This window comes from Etheostoma cragini, chromosome 15, assembly GCF_013103735.1.
Source record: "Etheostoma cragini isolate CJK2018 chromosome 15, CSU_Ecrag_1.0, whole genome shotgun sequence".
Classification (NCBI taxonomy): domain Eukaryota; kingdom Metazoa; phylum Chordata; class Actinopteri; order Perciformes; family Percidae; genus Etheostoma; species Etheostoma cragini.
Genome location: NC_048421.1, coordinates 2061197 through 2085007, shown reverse-complemented (window position 1 = coordinate 2085007; position 23811 = coordinate 2061197). Strand labels below are relative to the sequence as shown.

The window sequence follows — 23811 nt, the reverse complement described above, 5'->3', positions numbered from 1 at the left end:
GGTGGGTGTGTCAAAAATTAGTATGCATTTTACACGATGTTACCTGATGATACGTACATTAAAGAGGAAATATGTTTGTATGTATGTTTTGAATAGTATTTTCACTGTGCGCATGCGCGGATCAACTGCTCCAGCACGAGGACTGTTTGATTGGCTACCCGGTTGCGTAGCTCCTATTGGACAGGAGCGAATGAACAACACGGAGTCTGATTGGTCGTCATTGCACTGGAGGCTGTTAACTATACAATGAGTGTGCATTTTACTACCTTTTTACCCGATAATGAAGAAGTGAAATAGTGGACATTTTGGTGCTGTAAAGGAAGTGTCTTCTGCTGGTAAAATACTGCAAGTTACCCGGGATACAAAGACTTAAATGGGGGGAGTTTCTGCGTTGACGTGCCGTGCAATGGCCCCATGGCGCCGCTGACGGCGCAGCTGTCATATTCAAAGCTGCCCAATATTAAATGTAAAGGCGACTGTATTTCCTTTTGCTTTGGCGGTAGTAATAGTAGTAGTAAGGACCGTAGTGTAAACACAACATACATATGTTACGATAAAGCATGGACGGGTGGAGCCCAATCGTTGCAACAGCCTCGGATAACGACCGCTCCAGCTCCGAGGGGGAGTACATGGTGGAGCCGGGACCCGAAGACGGAACCCGGGAGGTGTTGGACAGAGAGCAGCGGGGTGACCTGGAGAGAGTGGACCCGGGTGGTACCACCGCTGCTGCTGTGGGGTTTGGGATAAGTGGGACTGGCGAAGGCAAAGTGGTGTTGGGTCGAGTCGACCAGAGGGACGACAAGGAACTCCGGTACCTGCACTTGTTATGGGAGCCGGGGCGAAGCGAGCTCGGTGGAACCGGAGGGGTGGCGAGCAAGATGGGGAAGGTGACGGGGAGCAGGGCCAAGCGGCACCACAGAGTTTTCCGGAACCTCGGTCCTTTGGGTAAAGACATTTATGGTAAGGGACAGTCACATGTTCCAGTAACTTTATAAAATACACAAGATGTGCGTGTTGTGTGGAGAGAGCTAACGTTAGCGGTTAGCTACATTGTTTTAGCTACAATTTATAGACCTACGTAATGTAATTCCATTGCTAAGCAACAGCCTGGCCGCCTATTTACTTCCTGTTTATAAACTGTGTGTTGTGTTTAATAATATTTAGATTTATAAGTTTGTGTGTATGGGGATGTTACACAAATGACAGTTGGGTTATGGTGACTTAAAATAAATGCGCATGAGTAATATAGATATATACTCTAACAGGTAAAGACAATTCAGTCTTATTACTGTGTTATGCAGTGAATACCAGAAGAAAACATGTAAGATAGCTGTGTGTCAGAGTATGATGTAATGACAAAAATCTCAGTAGCTATCTAGTCCTATCTGATTTTCTGGGGCATAACATGTTATCCACTATGTGAAACCACCTAGGCCAAAATGTAATACTTGACTTGCACATACAACATATGCCCTTGCGTAAGCACCATAGACTGTATGGCACGTACCCACATATAAATGTCACTATACTACCACAAGAGTTCCTTCTAACTGATAATGTAAAAGAAAGAAGTGCCACTTAAGTTGATCTGCAGATTCTATCCGGTGAAACCTTTCTTACAAAAGTTAAAAGGTGTGATGTCAAAGTTCTGTGAAATACATCCTGAAACTTTCTCCCGTTTATTTTGGTTTTGTTTGGGTTAAATAAGTACTAAAAGTAATCAGTTTGTTGATATGTACATATGTACAAGTCAAGTATTCAATTTTGGCCCTGGCGGATGTCCAAGGTTACATAAATGAAGTATTTGTTGCTCCGATGTCCTGCAATATGACCCCATTCATCTAATAATAAAGCATTATTTACATACTTGTCACTTTGAATGTCTTATCTCCACAGCTGGGAAAAGACTGCGGGAAGCAGCAAACAGCAATGACATCGACACAGGTAACAACCGTGATATGATGCAGTAAAATGCATTGCAAGTGGTGTGAGAAAAAGATGAAAAACGGCTGTGTTTTGCTAATACAGTTGTGTTATTCCAGTTCGAAAGCTCCTGCAAGATGACATAGACCCCTGTGCTGCAGACGACAAGGGAAGGACAGCCCTCCATTTCTCTTCCTGCAATGGCAATGAAAGCATAGGTAGGTTGGTGATTAACTCATTGTGACAGTGTTATAGCAAATCCCAAATTATAGTTTCAGTTTGAAAACCAGTTTGTTCACCATCCTGCAGGTATTTCTGATATTCATGAATTTGTTTATACACTTCCCTTTATTGTACAATGCATTTTTAGAATCGGCAACAGTTAATCCTTTTGTATTTTTTATGTCTGTAGTGCAATTGTTGCTGAGCCACGGCGCTGACCCCAACCAGCGAGACAGTCTGGGGAATACCCCCCTCCATCTGGGTAAGAGAGAACCATCCCCACGGCCCGTAAAACCTGTAGCACTGTGGCCAATAATGCATAGGACTGTGGTTTCACTTTGACACACAACTGTGCAGCTGCTGTAGGCTCACACCTGCTAAACATGAACAGCTATTCAGCAGAATGCCATAAAGGCCGTTTTCGTGATGGTTTTGCATGCAACAAGTGTCGATTCTTTGCTTTTTGTGTTGCAACTTGCCTATTTTTACCTGTGTTTCTGCAGCGGCTTGTACCAACCACGTGCCTGTAATCACCACTTTGCTGAGAGGAGGTGAGACCGCTGTAGATGTGTTGAATTATGTGTGCATACATGCATGTAACTCAGTTTTCCAATCACATATACGTGCAAATAAATTAGTCTTGTGGAGAGAACCATGTAGAGGGGCTGTGAAACTGAACTTGCTAAAAGTGGTAATCTTAAAAAAAGAAGGAAACTGAACTTGCCATGCAAAAGACCCCTTTCTATGTATAAGCCATTCACATTGTTACTGCTGCATTGCTTCCTGATTATACAGTACAGTAATAATAATATATACATTATACACACAATATATAACACCCTTATTATAAACAGACAGGTAAAAACAGAGTTAATAAACTCTACTGTGATTAATATTCAGTTAGAATGAAGAGTGTGTGGATACTATATGTTTAACTGAGAGATTTGTGTTGTTGTGGTGTCTGGTCAGGAGCCCGTGTGGACGCCCTCGACCGAGCGGGCAGGACCCCTCTGCATCTAGCACGCTCCAAGCTCAATATCCTGCAGGAGGGAGATTCACGCAGCCTAGAAACCCTGAGAGGGGAAGTCACGCAGGTAGACACTGCATTCACTTTGAATAGATCCTGATTGTTTCGGCAGCTTCATTCTTCGTTTTTAGATGTAGTTTTGCTGAAAGGTTTTATTTTCGACTTTCCCTTCGTAGATCATTCAAATGCTGAGGGAATACCTGAACCTAATGGGCCAGAGTGAAGCGAAGGAGAGGCTGGAGCACATTTCGACGCAGCTGCAGCACACACGCACCAAAGAGCAGGTGAGACCTACACGCTACCAGCTGATTGGAAACTGGTAAAGTGAGGACTAATGTAAAATATAGATGTGTTTCAGTTTTGGGGGTTCAATTATGGCATGAACTTAATGGTGAGTTGATAATGTGTACGTGGTTTTAAACATAAAAGTTTCAAAAAAGCTCTAAAATCTAGCATTATTAAAGGACAATTCTGGCACAAAATGAACATATGGGTTGATAACATATGTGTATTTTATTTTATTTTATTTTATTTATTCATTCAGGGCAATGCACATTGATGAACAAGGACAACAGTACACGTAAATGTGCCAGATTGTAGCCCAAGGGCTAATTTCCATCTGCAGTCCAATAGGCAGGTTGGGGTTACAGTAAAAAAGACATGGGATAATCACATTTAGTGTATAAAAACAAGAAGAAACAAAATGAAAAGAAAAGAAAAAAACAAAAAACAGGAGAATTCATGAGTAAATGTGAAAATGGCAACACAAGTTAGCGGTGGTGTACCGAGTCAGTCGTTCTCTGGGATCTGTTTTCATGCTAATCGAATGTGTTATAATCTTTTTAATAAACTGTCTTTACACTTAAAAAGTTCTCTAGGCTTCAGTTTACATGTAGGGACCCTCGTAATGCTACCGTTGAAGTGTGGTGCTATTTATATATTAAGGACCGCTAAATCTGAATGCTGGATTTGGTGCATCCCTGACTTAAATGTATGTTTTTTAGTTATTAACTCTTATGCATTTACTTAGATTTCTATATCACAAGCTGCTGTATGTTTTTTGCTTTTTCCCCCCAGGTGGATGAGGTGACCGATCTATTGGCCAGTTTTACATCCCTCAGTCTACAGAAACAGAATCTGGGCGATAGGTAGAAGATAACGTGTGGATGGAGAGCTGAAGTCCTGCTACTCTTCTCAAGAAAGCCCCCCCCCCCCCCCCCCCCCCCCCCCCCCACCGGTCAGACAAGCAAACGCTGAAGCGTGTACTGTACCGCTGCTTCATCTGGAAAAAGTCATAATTGCAATTATTTTGGTCAACATTGAAGTCATACAATGTGGACAAAAATATATTTATCTTGGTTAAAATTAAAAGATGTAATGGCCAGTAGTGCAGTGTAGTAGATATCCATTTAGCTTATTGTGAAAAATGAATATTATATGGGTTTAAAAAAAAATTATGAATGAAACTCCTTAGGGAAATATATATATTGACAACAGGAAGCTAGTGGAACAGAAGCCAAGTGCAGTAGGATCTCAGCTCTCTCTGTGTGTGTGTGTGTGTGTGTGTGTGTGTGTGTGTGTGTGTGTGTGTGTGTGTGTGTGTGTCACAGCTGTGTCTTTGTGCTGACATGTTCTCTTTTTGCCTGCCTTTATTAGCTACGTTCAGTGATAATTATGAGACATATATCTCTTGAAGTGATTTAAACAGTTTTCACGGTTGTATTTTTGCTTTTCTTATCAACAGCATCGTTGTATCTCGTTGCCTTTTCTCTTGTATTGCATGTTATGTGTGAATGTGAACTGTACTGTAAAAATGGATTTAATTGTTATTGGTAACGGGTGTATGCAAATGAATAAATCCATATGTTTGTCTAAATTTGGGAATTATTGTCTTTTATACAGTGCTTTAAAGATTGGTCTATCTATCTGGGCTTCTGTTTGAAATCCATTTCAACATCAACATATTAAAATAGACTTAATTTTGCAAACTATTATATTTCCAGTATATGTCAAGTTCAGGATTCATTTTACGGTTTCTGACCAGGATCTTATTTGAACTATTTTACTCTTTTTGACTTTGTTCTGTAAAACGTGCTATATTAAATTAATAGTATTATAATATCAGAGCTTTGTCAAATGCATTGCTAACATGGCTATTTTTTTTATCCATCGCTGATTGGCTGCTGTACCAAAGCCCCTCCCCCTACGTCGAAACGTATTGTCGCTTGCCCATAATAAAAGATGGCGACCGGACCCGCGTAAATTGGAGATCCCATAGAGGTAGTAACATTTAATAAACACAATATTTCTTCTCTTCCTGGTGTTTATAAACAACACATGTTATAACAACAAAGGGGGTGAAGATGTGAGCAGAGTTGAATGCATGTTTGCCACATTATTTATGCACTTGCGGCGACTGCGGCCTAGCTGAGGGTGTAAGCCTCAGGCTTTCCTGAGTCGCTTTCGCCGGCACGCTGAGGGCACGCTCAGCGAGACGTGTGCGAGTGCTGGAAACGTTGGGAAGCCAAGGAGTCCTAGTGAATGGAGAGGGGGTGTGTTTGTGTACCTTTATGAAAGTAGGCGGGAGTTTGTTTAGCTATTAGCTAATTTTTTTTGCACTCTTTTGTAGGTGACAGACCACATTATTATTGTAATATAACGCAACTTGTATTTACCCCGAAGAAGCAGCCAATCATTTCACACATTTCACGTTTACCTGCAGGTCCAGTGTTGCTTAGCTCAGTGTAGGACTAAGGAGTAGTTGTAGCAACCTAGACCCAATTAAGGTGTAATTACCTTTGTTGATTAAGTGAACATTAATGCGAAATATCAAAGCATAAACGGCCACATTTTACACGTTGTTAGTAACTTAACGTTGAACTGCTCTGATTCATTGTTGTGCACAATATAATATATTCAGACCTTAACTTGTATATTTGTCGTTTTTCTTTGTGTTCACTTAACAGGTCAGTGAAGTCCTGCCCTATGTTGTCAGTGACATACTGTGATAAATAAACGTGTTGACAAAGGAGGAGCCATGGCTTTTGAGGAGATCAAGAATAAAGGAGGAATGGGTAATGTCTGCATGTCTTACTTAATGTCTGCATGTCTTACTTAATGTCTGCATGTCTTACTTAATGTCTTACTCGGCTTCTACTATACAGGCTTATTAAACAAACTATTTTTGCAGTCAGAAACACAATTATAACAAAGAACATTTCAAGATACATAGATAAAACGAGACCCTTCATAGGGGCTGTGTAAACATGTTATTTCATCATACTTTTAAGTTAAGGATTATAATACTCCGTTCATTTGTTCTAGATGTGGGGATGGATGGAGATAGAGGCCTTGTAGCTGGTCGAAGCCAGAGGGAGAAGAGGAGGTCGTACAAGGATCTGTTAAGGGAGGAAGAGGAGATTGCTGCTCAGGTCCGAAAGTCTTCCAAAAAACGGCCCAAGGTAAGTTATCCATCCACGTTAACTTGACCTCATGGTTTGATATCACGGAAAGCTTCTAAGATACCTTGCTACTTGTGGTGTTTTCATATTTGAATATATGTTTTAACATTAAAAAAATATATATTTTAAACCAATGTGTCTACGTTTTGGTAAAAGGAAAGCAATTGTAACTGTAACACTGTATTTTCCCATTTTTTGGGGATCAATAAATATCTGTCTATCTATCAATCTATCTATCTATCTATCTATCTATCTATCTATCTGTCTATCTATCTATCTATCTATCTATCAATTGTGTTATCCCACATCAGGATTCAGAATTGTTCATGCTGGGTGGGGACTCGCACAAAAAGAAGAAGAAACATAGTGATGACTATCATTACAGAGGTGAGAGCTTAAAATAATCTTTTAATTTCAGCAAAAATGACTCTGGAAATGTATTTATTTTTTCCTTCACCGTCTCTGCAATAGACCACGATGGTTCAGGTCCACCTCCCCACAAGAAGAAGCACAAGTCAGCCGATCGTTCCCCTCCTCTCTCTTCCCCCTCATCCTCCCACCCGACAGACACGGCCATGGGCCTCCTGCAGGCCATCACCTCTCCTCTGGCCACTGGTTCGGACCCCAGCCCCCACCTGCACAAGAAGCCCTCCTACCCACCTTTCTCCTCGCACTCCTCCAAGGACCGAAAACGTGAGAGCAGCGGCGGCGGCGGCGGAAGCAAAGGGAGCCACTCCTTCCCTCATTCCCGCCCCGTGTCTTCGTCCTCGTCATCTTCCTCCAAGAAGCACTCCTCTTCCTCAAAGTCGTCCCTTTTCCACGGCGGAGCGCCCAAAGAGGAGCCCCTGACGCTACGCGAGGCTGACGGGCTGAAGATGAAGCTCATCATGTCGCCAGAGAAAGAGGAAGGAGAGAGCTTCCCGTTCAACCCCCACTCGTCCAAGGGTGGCGGAAAGAAAGAGAAGGATAGAGACAGGGTGCAGCACTCGAAGACGCCCAAGAAGAAACTACTGCAGAGTCGAGAACCTCTGCCTGTAGTGGGGAAAGAGGTGGAAGTGGAAGGTAAGATAATTAGGCTAATCTGGGCTGCACGTAAACTACACACAGGAGTGTGGTATGGCCATGTTCATGTGTGTTTCTTTTGTACTTATTGAATATAACATACATGTTTACTATAAGTGTCAGGTATAGCAAACCACAATGTAAAGAAAATATAGAAGAAATCCAGAATCGGATAATTATTTTCAACTCACAGACAGTGTAAAAATGTAGGTGTTTAAGATGTTTAAGTGCATTTTCGCAGAACACTAATTCCATCATTAATCAGTTATTTAACATCCATATACATCCATATACATCTACCGGGTCTTTTAAGTGAAATAAAGTGGTACAAATAGTACCTTACTTGTTAAGAACAAAACTGAAAGTATGTAAGATAAATTCAGTACAACTACATTGAACAATTGGAAAATGATTTCTACTCACTGACAGTGTTAAAATGGTTTAAAAAAAATGTAAATGCATCAGCGTAAATGGCAGGAACAACAACATGGACACTGAAATGAAAAGCCTTAAATAGGTATTTAGATAAGAGGTTGGAGAAATCTTGTTGATATGGGAGGTGGGCTCTTTTCGACAGTTTTCTACAGTGACCCATAACTCCCTTCTCTGCGTAGGTTTACAAAGACGTTTGATGGCATCTTAGCAGAACCCTAATTCTAGCATTAATCAATCTTTTAACATCCAAATACTGTATACATCTTCCGATTAAAGTCAAGAGGTGGACAAGGTCTTTCAAGTGAAATATAATGGTACAAATAGTACCTTACTTGTTAGGAACTAAACTAAAAGTATGTAAGATACAACTACATGTAATTAAAGCCATGGATATTTAACCATTCAATAGACTATGGACCATTGTTGAAATAATAACAGTACTAAGTACATCAATACATTCCTTTAATAGTTGTGGTATCAGAAACACACATTTATCTGCTAAAACAAACAAGTACTAATGAGCTGCATAGTGTAGATATGCCGTCTCAATGTACTTTACCACCTAAAATTATTTACAGCCCCATGGTTTGTCTTGTCTATATATATATATATATATATATATATATATATATATTTATTTATTTATTGCTGTGTTCTCTGTCCTACAGGTCATTATGGAGGTGGCATGGGAGACGAAAGCTCTTCATCCGGGGCTGAACTGGAGGCCGGGGAACTGGTCATAGACGATTCATACACACACCTGTCGAAAAAGAAGAAGAAGAGCAAAAAAAGCAAGAAGAAGAAGGACAAAGAAAAAGACAGGGATAAGGACAAAAGTGGAAAGGACAAGAAGCACAGCAAAGGATTTGGAGGTTAGTTTGTTTGACTTCAGTCTATTCATTTGAAGTATAGCCAGACCGATAAAGGATTTTTAAGACCAATACCGATTATTAAAAAATCCGATATCCCGATATATCGGCCAATATATATTAAAATAAATAAATAAATCCAGAAACTCGTAATAGAACATAAACAGATTTCCCTAACATTAGTTATTCGTACTTATTTACGAGTTCCCACTAAATTAATATGATGATAATTTGTTGAACAGAGGAACATCAAAATATATTAAAGTTCCTATAAATAAAATGTAAAAAAATGAAAACTTAAGATATGAAACTTAAAGTCCTTTGGACAAAAATACAATAACAAAAATTATCACATTGTCATAAATTATTCTGATGAATAAATATTTAAAAGAAAAGACTTTGCTTTTTTATCGGCCATTATAAAATAATATCGTCCGATGATATAGGCCCGCCGGGGTCTAATTTGAAGATAGTTTTGGATTATTAAATTATTTTAATATGGGATTTGTTTTAGAAATCTAATTAGAGCTGGGCAAGATATTATATTGCCATGGTGATATGAGAATAGATATTGTCTTAGATTTCGGATATGGTAATATGGTAATAAGTTGTCTTTTCCTGGTTTTAAAGGCTGCATAACAAGGCAAGGCAGCTTTATTTGTAGAGCACATTTCAGCAACAGGGCAATTCAAAGTGCTTTACACGAAATCAGTTTAACAGATAAAACACCAGGACAAACAGTTAAAAATCATAAACATTAAAAACCGGTAAAACACATGAATAGACACATAAAACACAAGAATAAAAGTCACAGTGCAGCATAAGAAATTGAAAGAAATGAGCAGTCATTTAAAGAAAGGCAACACCAAAAAGGAAGGTCTTCAGCCTTGATTTAAAGAACCGAGAGTAGCAGCAGATCCTCAGCTTTCTGGGAGTTTGTTCCAGATATGAGGAGCATAGAAACTGAATGCTGCTTCACCCTGTTTAGTTCTGACTCTAACAGTAAAGTGATGTCATTTTCTATGTGCCATATAGTACTTATAATAATCATCATTGCTTTGTCTTTGTGTGACATTCTTCAGACTCATCGAGGGGCCACACCCACTCGCATCCCACTGTCACTCACAGCGCCGTGGGCCCGATGTACGCCATGGGCACGCCCGTCCCTCCACACCACCATCCAGCCAATGAGGGGGTGACGGTGAAGAAGAAAAAGAAAGAGGAGAAAGATCGGGAAAAGCACGAAAAGGACAAAGAGAAGGTACGATGCTGACCGTGATGCTTTCTGTTGGGTCGGTAGTTAAAGTTACAAAACTGCCGAAATGGAAATTTAGTATGAAAGCCAATAATCTCATGTAACTGTGGGCTGCGGACTGCTTTTAGGGTTTCTTTCTTTTAGATGTTGCCTTTCCTTAAATGATGATGTTCATTTCTTTAATGTTTAATTTCTTATGATGAATTTTGTTGAGGAAAAGGAATCAGTATAAAGGTGGTGTAATACAGAGAATGACAGAGTCGAAAGGTAGCACGTAAAGAAAAAGTGTGAATGTGTAGCGTCGAAAGATCTGAAAATTACGCAAAGACGGTCGTTAAGCAGACGTGAAAGGCAGCGCTAGATCGGCTTAATTAGTGAGAAGAAGAGTCCGAGGAGACGAAAGGTAACGTCTCTAAAAATAGAGTCGTGGAGGGTAGAGACACTGAGGGGGATCACGAAAGGCAGCACTAGCATGGACTAATTAGTGGGAAGGTAGTCTCAAGTGGGTTAGGGTTTTATCTGTCTTAATGTCTTTATTTTTTACTGTTTATACTTGTGTTTTATCTTTTTTTTCTTTTCTTTTTTACTGATTTTGTGTAAAGCACTTTGAATTGCCCTGTTGCTAAAATGTGCTCTACAAATAAAGCTGCCTCGCCTTGTCTAACACACATTTTTGAGCAAAAGAACTGACACAAAAATACTTTTTCATTGTTTGTGTTTCCTGCATAATTGGATCATTTTGTTGTCCTCTCTTAGCCCAAGAAGAAGAACACATCAGCATATCAGGTGTTTTGCAGGGAGTACAGGGTCAACATCAATGCTGAGCAGCCGGGACTAGGTGGGTAATATAATGACATACAGTTTAACGCTCGCATATTCTCCTAAAATCACTGAAGTACACAATTCAAACAATATGGTTGTTTGTCTAATCTGCAGTCTTTGGTGAGCTCAGCAAAAAGCTGGGGGAGGTGTGGAAGGCGATGCCAGAGAAAGACAAATTGGTAAGTTGTTGTTGTCACTGTTGTAGAATAATTATGCTTTCATGGTAATTAACTACATTAATCCGATCTAATAATTAATATCCTCGTCTGAGTTGAGCTGTCCAGTAATTTCCGTTCATTGATCCAAAAAAATGATGATCACCGAAGACTCTATTAATCTCAGATAGGGCTCGGCATATGTATGTAATATTGTATTATATCGATATACAGTATGAGGCTAGATAGCGTCTTAAATTTTGGATATTGTAATATCCTGATATGACATAAGTGTCTTGTCCTGCTTTTAAAGGCTGCATTACAGTAGAGTGATGTAATTTCCTGAACAGACCAGACGGTCCCAGCTGTTCCATTATATAGTTATTAAATAAACATAACAGATTATTTATCCAAAAAAATTACATATTTTGTGAAAGCACCAGTTGTCAACCCTACAATATTGCCGCAAAATCAACATTGAGGTATTTGGGTAAAGATATCAGGATATTTAGTTTTATCCATATAGCCCAGCTCCACTCTCAGAGTGACCAGTGAAATATTTCCCTCTGCACAATTTGAATTATGTTAAGAAAGACACTTGTTTACAATTATTTGGATTGAAGTCGGCACTGTTTCCCAGTTTGTTTGTACTGTAGTTCGTATTGTTTTATTTCCTCAGCCTAGCAAATGGAAAACAGGCTTCATTTAATTCAGATCGACACAATTACTGTGCATTGATTTCACTATTTTTGGCCCCTCTGCCTGTAGCTAGTAGCCTGCATTTCAATAAAAATAGTATAAATGCACATGCCTTGATAATGTTATTTTTTTATATACCTATCTGTCAATCACCAGCCTCATAATTGTTTTTTTATGCACAAAACACACAGAATTGTTCCAGTTTGACAGGTAAATTGAAACCTTACAGGTCACATAATAGACAGATTTGTGTTCTAGCGGACCTGTGATCCTTGTCAGGCTCGTAGTCGTGTTGGTGCACTAACTGTCCCGTGTTTTCTTTTTGTTGTTGTTTGTGTGTGTGCAGGTTTGGAGGCAGAAAGCTCAGTATCTGCAGCACAAACAGAACAAAGCTGAGGCCACCACGGTCAAACACAAGAGCGCCACCGAGGGCAAAAGCAAAGGTATCTTTGACTCTTTAACAGGATCCTCTTTTCAGCTGATAATGAGCAGCATGATGTGGCTTTTCTCAGCTGTTAGTCCTTTAAACCTTCAGTTCTCATAACGGTTGTCTTTAAACTGCGTTTTGGTCATGAAAGTTGTAGGAACGGGAACAGGGATGGTGTCCCCGAGCCGAGCGCCCAGCTCTTTGTCCCTTTCCCCAGCACGGGTCCCAGAAGTGGACCCCATTGATGCAGCAGCTCACCTGCAGCTACTGGGAGAGTCCCTGTCTCTGATTGGACATCGGCTACAGGAAACAGAGGCAAGTTTCCCCGTATACAGCACTGTATTAGCAAGCCAATTTCATTTGATTTATATTCTTTCTATACAACAATTACAACATAAAGACAGCAGAACAGATCAGTAGTTAATAGTTAATAACCACGTTTTCTATTCAAAGTGTAACATGAAGATGTTTCATTACTATGAGTAGGGTTTGGTATCGTTTGGGTATTTTCGATTCTGCTGCTGAAGCTATACTTTTAAAAGGTAGTTGCTGGTCAAATTGAAACAATTTAAAATGTAATAATAACTTATTTCACCAGTTATTTTGTGTTAAACAACAAAAAGAAGAATCAATAGATTGCACAAGGGTACTTTACAATAACATTGAATGCACCGTGAGCTTACGAATTGCAATTGAACGCAGCATAAAGTCCTGCGACAGTGTCCATGAAGTGCAGCTAGTCTCCTCCGTGTCTTTAGCTGCAGACTGTTGTACGTCTTGATGTTTAAATACTTTCTTAGTAAACTATGAAAATTAACACTGGTGTTGATTCTTTTTAAATCAATGTTTTTGACTTTTTCGTACGTTTTTGTCTATTTTTCCAACACTTTTTTTAAATGTTTGTCACTTTTTTTAATGTATAACACTAACTTATTTACTTTAGTTTTACAGTTATGTTTGGAATTTATTTTCACTAAACCTAATTTTTAGGAAATTATACCTAATATTTGAGTTAGTAAAGCAGAAATTAGGAATTTTCGAGACTAAAATTACAGGATTGGATGTTGATGATAATCACAGACTGGAATATGTCAACTTTTACTCAATACTATTTCAACAATACTGCAATTTGTTTCTCCAAATGCTATAAAATTGAACAAAACACCCCAAAATGAATGAAAGTAGAGATTTGTATTTGGCAAAGAGCGTTGTGTGGAATCAGTCATGTTATTTTGGGGAATTAAAAGAACATTGATATAGGAAAACGGGTCAATTTGACCTTGAGGAATACATGAGGGTTAAGTGGCACTGAAATCTGCGTTGTCATTCGGCCCGGCAGATACTCTGCATTTATAGTAATATTATTAAGAGTATTTATTAGGAGACTAACCCCTTGAGATGAGTCATCTCATTTTCAAGGGGGTCCTGAGAACTGCACCAGGTTTCGGTACCAGACCCTACAACGCGGTGTAACAAGTGCGTCATGGAAATGCTGTTCCTGTGTTTCAGGGGATGGTGGCCGTGTCCGGGAGTCTGTCCGTACTGCTGGACTCCATCTTGTGTGCTCTGGGACCGCTGACCTGTCTCACAGCGCAGATACCACAGTTAAACGGATGTCCTCGGAACATCCTGGTAAAGTTTCAGCATTTTAAAACCTTGAGATGTTTTTGGCTCACATGTGTTTCAAGATGTTTATTTTGCTTCAAAAGGAAACTTAATGTTATTGCTAGTAGCCTACTGTGTTTTACTGTTTTATGCACTATGTTATCAGACAGGTCAGCTATGTAGCCTAGGTAGTCCTAGGCCAGAGGTGCCTATAGGTCAGCTATGTAGCCTAGGTAGTCCTAGACCAGAGGTGCCTATAGGTCAACTATGTAGCCTAGGTAGGCCTAGGCAAGAGGTGCCTATAGGTCAGTTATGTAGCCTAGGTAGGCCTAGGCCAGAGGTGCCTATAGGTCAGCTATGTAGCCTAGGTAGGCCTAGGCCAGAGGTGCCTATAAGTCAGCTATATAGACTAGGTAGGCCTAGGTAAGAGGTGCCTATAGGTCAGTTATGTAGCCTAGGTAGGCCTAGGCCAGAGGTGCCTATAGGTCAGTTATGTAACCTAGGTAGTCCTAGGCTAGAGGTGCCTATAGGTCAGTTATGTAGAATAGGTAGGCCTAGGCCAGAGGTGCCTATAGGTCAGTTATGTAGTCTAGGTAGGCCTAGGCAAGAGGTGCCTATAGGTCAGTTATGTAGCCTAGGTAGGCCTAGGCTAGAGGTGCCTATAGGTCAGTTATGTAGCCTAGGTAGGCCTAGGCTAGAGGTGCCTATAGGTCAGTTATGTAGAATAGGTGGGCCTAGGCCAGAGGTGCCTATAGCTCAGCTATGTAGCTTAGGTGGGCCTAGGCCAGAGGTGCCTATAGGTCAGCTATGTAGCTTAGGTGGGCCTAGGCCAGAGGTGCCTATAGGTCAGTTATGTAGCCTAGGTAGGCCTAGGCCAGAGGTGCCTATAGGTCAGCTATGTGGCCTAGGTTGGCCAGAGATGCCTATAGGTCAGTTTTTCTTCTTCTTCTTTTGTAAGTGGACAAAATAGGGTCTCCCTCAGATTCTCCTCAGTAGCTTTAATTGTTTTCAATGCACATTTTACTGTGCTAACTGAACAAAGTTGAAAGAGAAGCAGTGAATAAACCTTACATGTGTTTCAATACATTTGTTAGTGTTGCTTTTATAATGTGTCACTGCTTCACAGCTGAAATGACGGCCCAGCTAACCTTGGTTAGAAAATCTGGCCCACCTGAATTTGTAATTGAATAGCCCGGTTGTATAACTATGTTTTTTTCAGATAATCTACAGTTTTGTCAGCATTCAGGAGTTAGATTAGATTAGACTTTATTCATCCCACAACGGGGACATTTCCTTATTACAGCAGCAGCATTTTTTCTTCAATAACAGCAAAAAACAAAAACACACAAACAAGTAAACACACAAGAAAATACAGGCAAACCATAGACAATGATTATATGGTAGACTGAAAGTAAGCAAAATGGCGTCAAATAAAGGGATTTACACACTTGGCAGCAATCAGTTTTCTAACAAATCTCTCTCTCTCTCTCTCTCTCTCTCTCTCTCTCTCTCTCTCTCTCTCTCTCTCTCTCTCTCTCTCTCTCTCTGTCTCTCTCTCTTTCTCTTTCTCTTTTCTCTGTCAGTCGAATACGTTGGACAACATCGCCTACATCATGCCCGGGCTGTGAGGAAACAACGCTAACCGAGGTGGAGCGTTGTCGCGTCAGACGTCAGCAGATATCCGACTGGAGCTTTCCTCAACAGGAGTGACTCAGACTTTAATTTAAGCGCCACTTGCTTGGCATCTGAAAACGTGGGATATATTTCTAGCCGCAACGTTGTTTTTACAGTGTATTTAAAAAAAGAAACAACTCCTAATTCTTTTAATTTTCTAATTATATTTTTTAAATCAAACATTTTACATCTTTCTCGGCATGTCGGCTTAGTTTTATCGTGCCTGTACAGTGTGCTGTTGTGTGAATGTGAGAGCGCTTGTGTTATCTGTATGTGTGAATTACTTTAGCTTGACTTTAACTGGGTTTGACTTTTTAAGCGTCCTGTACATCTTCTTCTGTACACATCTTTGATTTTTACCGTATATGTAAAGGAACATGCAAGTCATTTGTTCACCGTCAACGTAATATATATTTGACAGCTGCTTAGTTTTTCTTTTACCTTGTAAAAAGTGCCCATGCCTTGCTGTTTTATACATTTGATATCGTACTGTGCATACAGCACATTTAGATTTTGACTGATCTGTAGAAAAGTGATAGAAAACTCCTTTAGGTAAAACCTTGTTTTAATCAGGAGCTGTTCAAACAGATCACTGTCAGGCATTTAATGAAATGGCAACATTAAAACTGTTCCCAAATTCAGCTTCCACTTTGTTTTTTATCAGGTAGTTTGGTGGTTCACAACTTCGGTCCAGGCTGAAATATTTCAACTTTCTGACTAGATTGCCACTGAAGTTTGTACAGCTGTTCACGGTGACCCGAGGATTACCGGTAAACCTAATGACTCTGGTGATGGCCTATATAGATAGCCTTTATTATTAGACTCATGGTCCATAAAATACAACAACAACCACAAAAAACATAGAGATACACAAGACAGGCACCAATTAAATAAGACAGCTATACCAGTAATCCCATAAGGGGGACTGGTATCGCAAAGCACCGAACCTCGGGTCCATCAGATGGGAAAAGACAGAGTAAGAAGAAGAATTCATGCGACCGATACATTTATACATCAAATTCCTCAGTAAAGCGGAGAAAGTAATAACCCCTGCTTGATAGAACAATTTACTTGGACTACACCACCTGGGTTTCCTAAGTATATATAGCATATTCATCTAGTTTGAAATGTGTTTTTTAGTGAAATGCCTTAAGGTCTTTTGGATGGATTGCAATATAAATATATAGAAATCAATGTTTCCCCTCAGAATGAATTCTAAATATGTTACCATGCGGCGAAAAGTGAAAAGTTAGCTGTCTGTGGTTTGACCCACAGGAGGGCCAAAATGTATCGGGAATGCAAAATAACATGCGGGCCAATTCAAATTTTTGAGGGGTTGGATTTGAGTTTGACACGTGTGATCTAAGTGAGTAGTTTCCCTCCTGTCCAGACCCTGTTTTAGGGACCCACTAGGGGGCCTTAGGATGGACCCAGAACCACCACAGACTGGGTCACATATTCTGCACAACACCTTAATTTGGAAAAGCAACTCTTCGCTCCCGTTGACGAGTCCTGAAGGTTTCCTCCTCTTCAAGTTTGTCTGCTAGCAAACTACAGAGATATGCTGCTGTGTGGTGATATTCACCTCCAATAATGCAAAGAACACATAACTTAAGTTGTTATAAGCCAACCTGGACAATACAAGGCAATGGAGAGTTGTCCCCCCGGCGGGTGGGGCTTTCAGTGTGTGACGCAATGCGCTCTGTCACTACATGTGCTGAAATTATAAGAAATCTGTCGAGTCATTTTTTTTCCAGCGATCCCCGGGCGGTCCGCGGGCCCGAGGTTGCAACGCCCTGCAAACAACAGCCCCCACAACAGACGGAGGTGTGTTCACTCTTTCTTGAAGTCAAGTCGAGTCCACGGGCAGGAACCAGGAAGTGTGAGGCTCGTCCCTGAATTCAACCCTAATCTCGGCAGTGACCAGGAGTCGATCATGTCAACATCTGCCGCGCAGTCAGGTAGGCAGGAGATTCGGTCTGAAGTAGAAAATAGTTTATTATAAGTCCGCTGGGGCGGCTCCCCGTTGCGTGTTTACGGTGTTTGTCCGGTTTGAGATGCACACAGAGAGAGGGAGAGACTGAAATGTGAAAGCTATGCTACATGGATCCATAACACAGCATTTAAAACCAGCTCAATATATACATACAGTGTAAATATAACAACAGATAGTCGATCACGTTTAGGAGTATTCGAATAACTTGTCTTATCTTCGGACAACATAGGCTATATATAGGCCTACACTCACACATTACATAAACACAACGAAGGCTACAGTTGCAAACGTCTGCTTTATGTACACAATTACCCACAATCCTGCTCTTCCACCACTGAGATGACAGTTGTCCTCATTATGCATAGATTACATCAGGCCATCGAGAAGAGCACACAGTGGATTGAGAAAGTTGACACACCCAGGTTAAAGTTGATTAAAAAGAGGAATACAAATACATATTTTGGAAATTGATCTTAATGCCTAAATTCAAAAAATGTAGGAAAATCCAACCTTTATGGGCAACAATTTTCTTTGTGAATGAATAATGTATTGTGTATAAATAAATGTTCTTCCTTAAAATACAGGGGGCATAAATATACACCCCCCTATGTTAATATACAGGGGCATAATTATATACCCCTCTATGTTAAAATACAGGGGCATAAATATATACCCCTCTATGTTAAAATACAGGGGCATAAATATGCACCCCCCTATGTTAAAATACAGGGGGCATAAATATGCACCCCCCTATGTTAAAATACAGGGGCATAAATATATACCCCTCTATGTTAAAATACAGGGGCATAAATATACACCCCTCTATGTTAAAATACAGGGGGCATAAGTATACACCCCCCTATGTTAAAATACAGGGGCATAAATATACACCCCCCTATGTTAAAATACAGGGGCATAAATATATACCCCTCTATGTTAATATACAGGGGCATAAATATACACCCCTCTATGTTAAAATACAGGGGCATAAATATATACCCCTCTATGTTAATATACAGGGGCATAAATATACACCCCCCTATGTTAAAATACAGGGGGCATAAATATATACCCCTCTATGTTAATATACAGGGGCATAAATATTCACCCCTCTATGTTAAAACACAGGGGGCATAAATATACACCCCCTATGTTAAAATACAGGGGCATAAATATACACCCCCCATGTTAAAATACAGGGGCATAAATATACACCCCCCATGTTAAAATACAGGGGCATAAGTATACACCCCCCTATGTTAAATAACATAGATACAATAAAATAACTGGCTCCCCAGACCAACGCTCAATCTCAAATGTATTGAGCTTGGCTTGGTCTGGTGATAGCCAGACTAACTGCCCCCCACCCCCCCAAAGATGCCATAACTCCCTTTGTGAATGATATGTAGCTACTGAGCTGGTTCTGGGACTGTCCCTGACTGTCTTACTGTCCCTGTTCTATAATGAATTAAACACAGTGTACGATAAAAGCATAACTGTATTTCTGCTTTGTGTCTTTGCTGAGCAGAGCTGAGGCTGGTGGTGCTGGGCCGGGCGGGGGCAGGAAAGAGATCAGTAGTCCAGACCATCCTGGGCCTGCAGGACTCTGAACCCGGCACAGAGGCCGCCGTCGTCCAGGAGTGCAGCAAACACAGAGGAGAGGCCGCAGGCCGACAGGTAGGACGGAAACACACACAACATCACACTGCAATTACATTTTCAAAGCTCTTTGTTATTTGTTTTACTTCAATTGAATAAAAAAAAAATAAAAAAATATGCAAATTCACTGAAAGTAGTGAATTTTAGATTTGAGTCTGTCTGGAGCAGCGGCCCCCTTTAACCTTCACATCTCGGATTATGAGCCTTTTTATCCAGAATGTGATCACGTGTGTTTCCTGTGGATCTGGTCTCCAAACATCTGGCCAGAGGACTACAGTTAAAAACTGATCCAGCTGGCTAACACTGGCACATGCATGGAAAGACTGATCAGTGTGCGTTGTCCTTTTTATAAATATAATAAATAAAGACAATGAAATGAAACTGAGGACTCTAAGTGCAATTACTTACGTTGTTGCCTTATATTTAGTAATATAAATGTTATCAATGGATGCTAATGCATTTGTATACAAAATTATCATCATTGCATTGCAATCACCTGGACAGTTCTTAAAGTTATAATGTGTAAAATGTGCTTACACATGTACTTAAACATGCACCGACGTTCTTTCCATAAACTCCCGTCTTCTCATTGCATTTTGTTAGAGTAACGTATTGATTTGTTGCAGTAATGACTTTAGAAGCAAAAAAATAAAGGATTGAAACCCAAAACTGTTAATAATAATAATAATAATAAATAATAATAACTAATGGCGCTTACCCATTGCTAGTACTAACTGTCTCCATAGACAGTTAAAGTAATAGACCAACAGATCCCGTTGCTTTGGACAGAGACCAGTAAAGGATAGTAGAAGCCCTTTTCCGGTGATGGCTGAGCGTGCCCCGTCCTATTTTACAGTTTTTACTAATTGTACAGTTAAAATCTAATCCCTGGGGATTAGTGACGATTCTCTCCGACCAATTAGCAGTCTGCAGGTTTTCATGCCACCTTTAGGTATCGCCTCAGCTTGCCTGGAGCCTTGACTGAGGTGGCACTACAGTGGTACCAGGGACTTTTTTATAGAATAGAAAAACATAAAAGTCGAGTCGAGTCGAGCAGATACCATGCAATCCAAAAACACCCTAACAGACTTTTCTCCGATCCAATGAAGCTTTTGTCTTTAAACCTTTTGAGTGTTGTTTATGTATGATCTGCTCTAGCTTTCCCAAAGTTTCAGACACCAGTTTGGTGATAATAACGGTCCAAAATGATGTTGAATTGCATTTTTTTTCCTTTTAATCGAAAAACATCACACTTTCTTGAGAATAAAAGATAAAAGACGCTTAGACCCCTCTGCCAAACATGCACCATGCACGCCTCATTCTGCAATGAACCCGGGGAAACACTGTTCTCATCCTCGGTTCTGTGCTTGTGCCACCTCTCGGTAGGTTGTGGTCTTCTCCAGTCCGCCGTGGTTCGGCTCCGGCTGCGACCCCGAGGAACGGAGACGCCACATCTCGTCCTTTATCGCTCTCTCCAGCCCCGGGCCACACGCCTTCCTGCTGTGTGTCCCCGTGAACCAGCCGGCCGACGCCGAGGCCAAGGCGCTGGACGTCCTGAAGGAGCTGTTCGGCCCCTCGGCGGTCAGCAACAACACCGTCGTGCTCTTCACCTGCACCGAGGAGCTGGCGGAGGACGAGCCGCTGGAGGAGTACCTCGTCACTTGGCGCAAGGACCTCCGGGCGCTGGTGGAAAGATGCGACGACCACTACCACACCCTGGAGACGCGTGGCGGGGAAGCGGAGCAGGCGCGGGCGGTGGAGGAGCTGCTGGAGAAGGTCGAGCAGGCGGCGAGAGAGGGCGGGACGCCACACGTGAGTTGCGCTCTGTACCTCGAGGCCGAGGAAAGAGTCCGAGAGACACAGGTGGAGATCGCGAGACGGAGGAGAGGAGATGACTCACGACCCGAGGACAACATCACGGAGGAAGAGATGGAGGCCGTGCGGGACGAAGCAGAGAGGAGCGTAGACTTAAATGTGAATATAGAAAGTGTTTTCCCCTCTGCAGTCTCCCCTTCGTCCCCGGCTCACGCCTCGTCTCTCTGGGGCTGGTGGGAGAAGCTGAAGGCCTGGATGAGGTGGCTGCCCATGATGGTGAGAGTGGAGTCCCTGCTGGGATCACTGGTCAGCCTGTTCATGGGGGGGCAGTATGGAGGTATGGTGGGGGCCACTGTGGGATCGGTGGCTACTGAGGTAGGGAGAAGAAAAGTAAAGAAAACTAAATGAGAGGCCATCTTGTGTTAATGTATTTTGCATTTAGTTGCACTTTAAAGGGTAACTTTGGTATTTTTCCAACTTATTTCCCCATGTATTTCTGTGTCAAAGTGACTGACGGGAACAACAATCTTTGACATTGGTCGACTACTGAATAAAACTGCAGCAGTCGGCAGCGGCGAAACAAGCTGCGATGTAACGTTATTGGGCAATTGCGCAGCGTCAATTTCCATCCACTAAAAGTTCAGTTTTTGCTGCTGAAAGGCTCAGATTATTCTTTTTTCATTTAAAGATCTTGAGAATTTGGCCCACCCATGAGAGAGAGAGAGATCATAACTTTCAAACGAGTAAAGTTGGTCAGATACAGTATTAGGGACCACTATGATCTATATAAAGAGACTTCAGATACAGTATTAGGGGACCACTAAGGTCTATATAAAAGAGACTTCAGATACAGTATTAGAGATCACTAAGGTCTATATAAAAGAGACTTCAGATACAGTATTAGAGATCACTAAGGCCTATAATCTGAGCCTGTCAGCGGCAAAAACTGATCTTTTACTGGACAGAAACTGATGAACATTTGTCCTGTAGGGTCACAGTCCACGGCTGCCTGTTACAGCGTTCTGGCTCAATACTGGACCGATTTCAAAGATTTGTGTTCACGTCACTCGCTTATGGCGTTCTTTCCACTGCATGGTACCTACCTGACTTGCCTTGACTCTACTCGCCTTTTATGGGGGGGGGGGGGGGGGGGGGGTGGCGCTCTTGTTCAAAGAGACAGGCCTAAAACGTTACAATTCCGTGTATTTTTAACCCTTTGTTGAACAGAAAGCGCCATCTGGTGGGCTTAGAAAGTAAAGATTTCACCCAGGAGAGCGGGGTTTGTGTCCCGCGTCAGTCCTTACTGGTCCCGTTGCCACGTGTGATGGAACCGTAAGCCCCCCCCCCCCATGACCTTTTCCTCAACCTAACAGCGTTAAAAAGGGACCCCCAATAGTCCCGACCAATCGCGTGTAATATGACAACGACAAAAACACCTGACCAAACGTCCATATGTTACGAGATGGGAGTGAGAATGTGTTGTCCCACACACACACACACACACACGCAGGCCCTGCTATTGTCTTAAAGAGGTCGACACACACACTAACGCACAAGCACGAGACACTGAAGCCCAAGTTGCTCCCCAGACGCTATGTAGCTGTCGGCTGCTCCTAATCCTCAGGAGGGATTCAATTTCACTACATTGTGCTGTATGTTAAAAACAAGAGAGTTTCTGTGAGAACAGAACAGGTGTGATACTGCAGGAGGATGCACACCGGCGGGATTATTAGTGATCTACAAAGAACAGATTCATTATTTATTCAACATTTAAATATTATCAGCTTTGAACCGCCTATAACGCTTGTGTTGTCTTCCCGTCGGCTGTGTAACTTTTAGTGTTTCTAGGTCAAAATGTAAAATTAAAAGAAAAATGTCAACGTTTTGTTCATATATTTTTTAATGATTTTTTTGTCACTTTCTTCCCACGTCATATGTCACTTTCCACCATGTTTTATACATTTTTTTTCCAATGTTTTTTAAAATCTTCTTCCTCAGATGCTCTTCATTAAATAAAGCACCCAAATTAATTTAAAGTAGTGAACTTATCATTTGTTGTACTTGTACCGAGCGTTGCGGGGAACTTCCACGTTATTTCTTTTGACAATTTGGTTGAAAGAAAACCCAAATTTCTGATATAGAAACTTTTTGAAAACGGGTCAGATTTGAGGACAACATGAGGGTTAATTAACCTTCCTGTCTAGAGTGGTGCAACCATAGACTGTATATTATCAATAATAATTAATATTATCGGTCTATGGGTGCAACAGAGATATGTATTTTTTAATTTTATTACTTTATTGCAAAGATAAAACACTACCCAGAATCCTCCACATGGTGGAGACGTTGACCTTTATATTGTAGACGTTTGAAACGTTTGAGGTGATCTTTACTTTAAATTTACGAGCAAATAAAAGCTGTTGTTTCAAGTTCATTTATCATTGTTATGTTTCTCTGATCTTTAATTTAAGTAATTTCTTTTTCTTTTTACAGAGTTTGATCAAGTTGTGGAGCATTTTCTCTAACTTAAAGATGTCTAACGTTATACAAAAGGCAAGTGTAAAAGCATGGGGGCCCTCCTTTTAGATTTGAATGTTTGAAAGCTAAATAGAGTTAAATATGCTGCAGAATGAGGTGCGTGGATAAAGTTCACAGGAGGATTCATGCTGCCTGAACTCGGCTGAAAGCAGCCGTCTCTCCCACAC

The 23811-nt window shown here is 41.1% G+C and overlaps 3 protein-coding genes across 5 annotated transcripts in view; all 3 read left to right on the top strand.

Annotated features, from left to right (window-relative positions):
* The first annotated feature begins 236 nt into the window (after positions 1-236).
* Positions 237-4326, top strand: ankrd54 (ankyrin repeat domain 54). The gene is made up of 8 exons (XM_034894590.1): positions 237-960; positions 1897-1944; positions 2043-2141; positions 2336-2407; positions 2649-2696; positions 3115-3239; positions 3349-3456; positions 4250-4326. The coding sequence occupies exons 1-8, from the start codon at positions 561-563 to the stop codon at positions 4322-4324; spliced, it is 975 nt and encodes a 324-aa protein (XP_034750481.1). The 5' UTR covers positions 237-560; the 3' UTR covers positions 4325-4326.
* Positions 4327-5360: 1034 nt separating this feature from the next.
* Positions 5361-16277, top strand: hmgxb4a (HMG box domain containing 4a). 3 transcript variants are annotated; one of them, XM_034894564.1, is made up of 13 exons: positions 5361-5452; positions 6139-6246; positions 6497-6633; positions 6945-7020; positions 7105-7695; positions 8799-9002; positions 10082-10260; positions 11011-11092; positions 11191-11255; positions 12277-12373; positions 12509-12672; positions 13867-13989; positions 15546-16277. In XM_034894564.1, exons 2-13 carry the CDS (start codon positions 6210-6212, stop codon positions 15588-15590), a joined length of 1800 nt encoding a protein of 599 aa, XP_034750455.1. In that variant the 5' UTR covers positions 5361-5452; positions 6139-6209; the 3' UTR covers positions 15591-16277. The 3 variants fall into 3 exon arrangements, with proteins under 3 accessions (XP_034750455.1, XP_034750458.1, XP_034750457.1); XM_034894567.1 differs by having other exon boundaries at positions 5361-5453; positions 6173-6246; XM_034894566.1 differs by lacking the exon at positions 5361-5452 and adding an exon at positions 5465-5724.
* A 1100-nt stretch (positions 16278-17377) lies between these two features.
* The window catches only part of si:dkeyp-69e1.8 (uncharacterized protein LOC100001340 homolog), a 15551-nt gene continuing 9117 nt past the window's right edge, over positions 17378-23811 (top strand). Inside the window, exons 1-3 of the mRNA XM_034894589.1 lie at positions 17378-17597; positions 19161-19309; positions 20678-21524. Of these exons, the coding sequence (XP_034750480.1) occupies positions 17573-17597; positions 19161-19309; positions 20678-21514 (1011 nt within the window). The 5' untranslated portion in view covers positions 17378-17572 and the 3' untranslated portion in view covers positions 21515-21524. The remainder of the gene's footprint in view (positions 17598-19160; positions 19310-20677; positions 21525-23811) is intronic.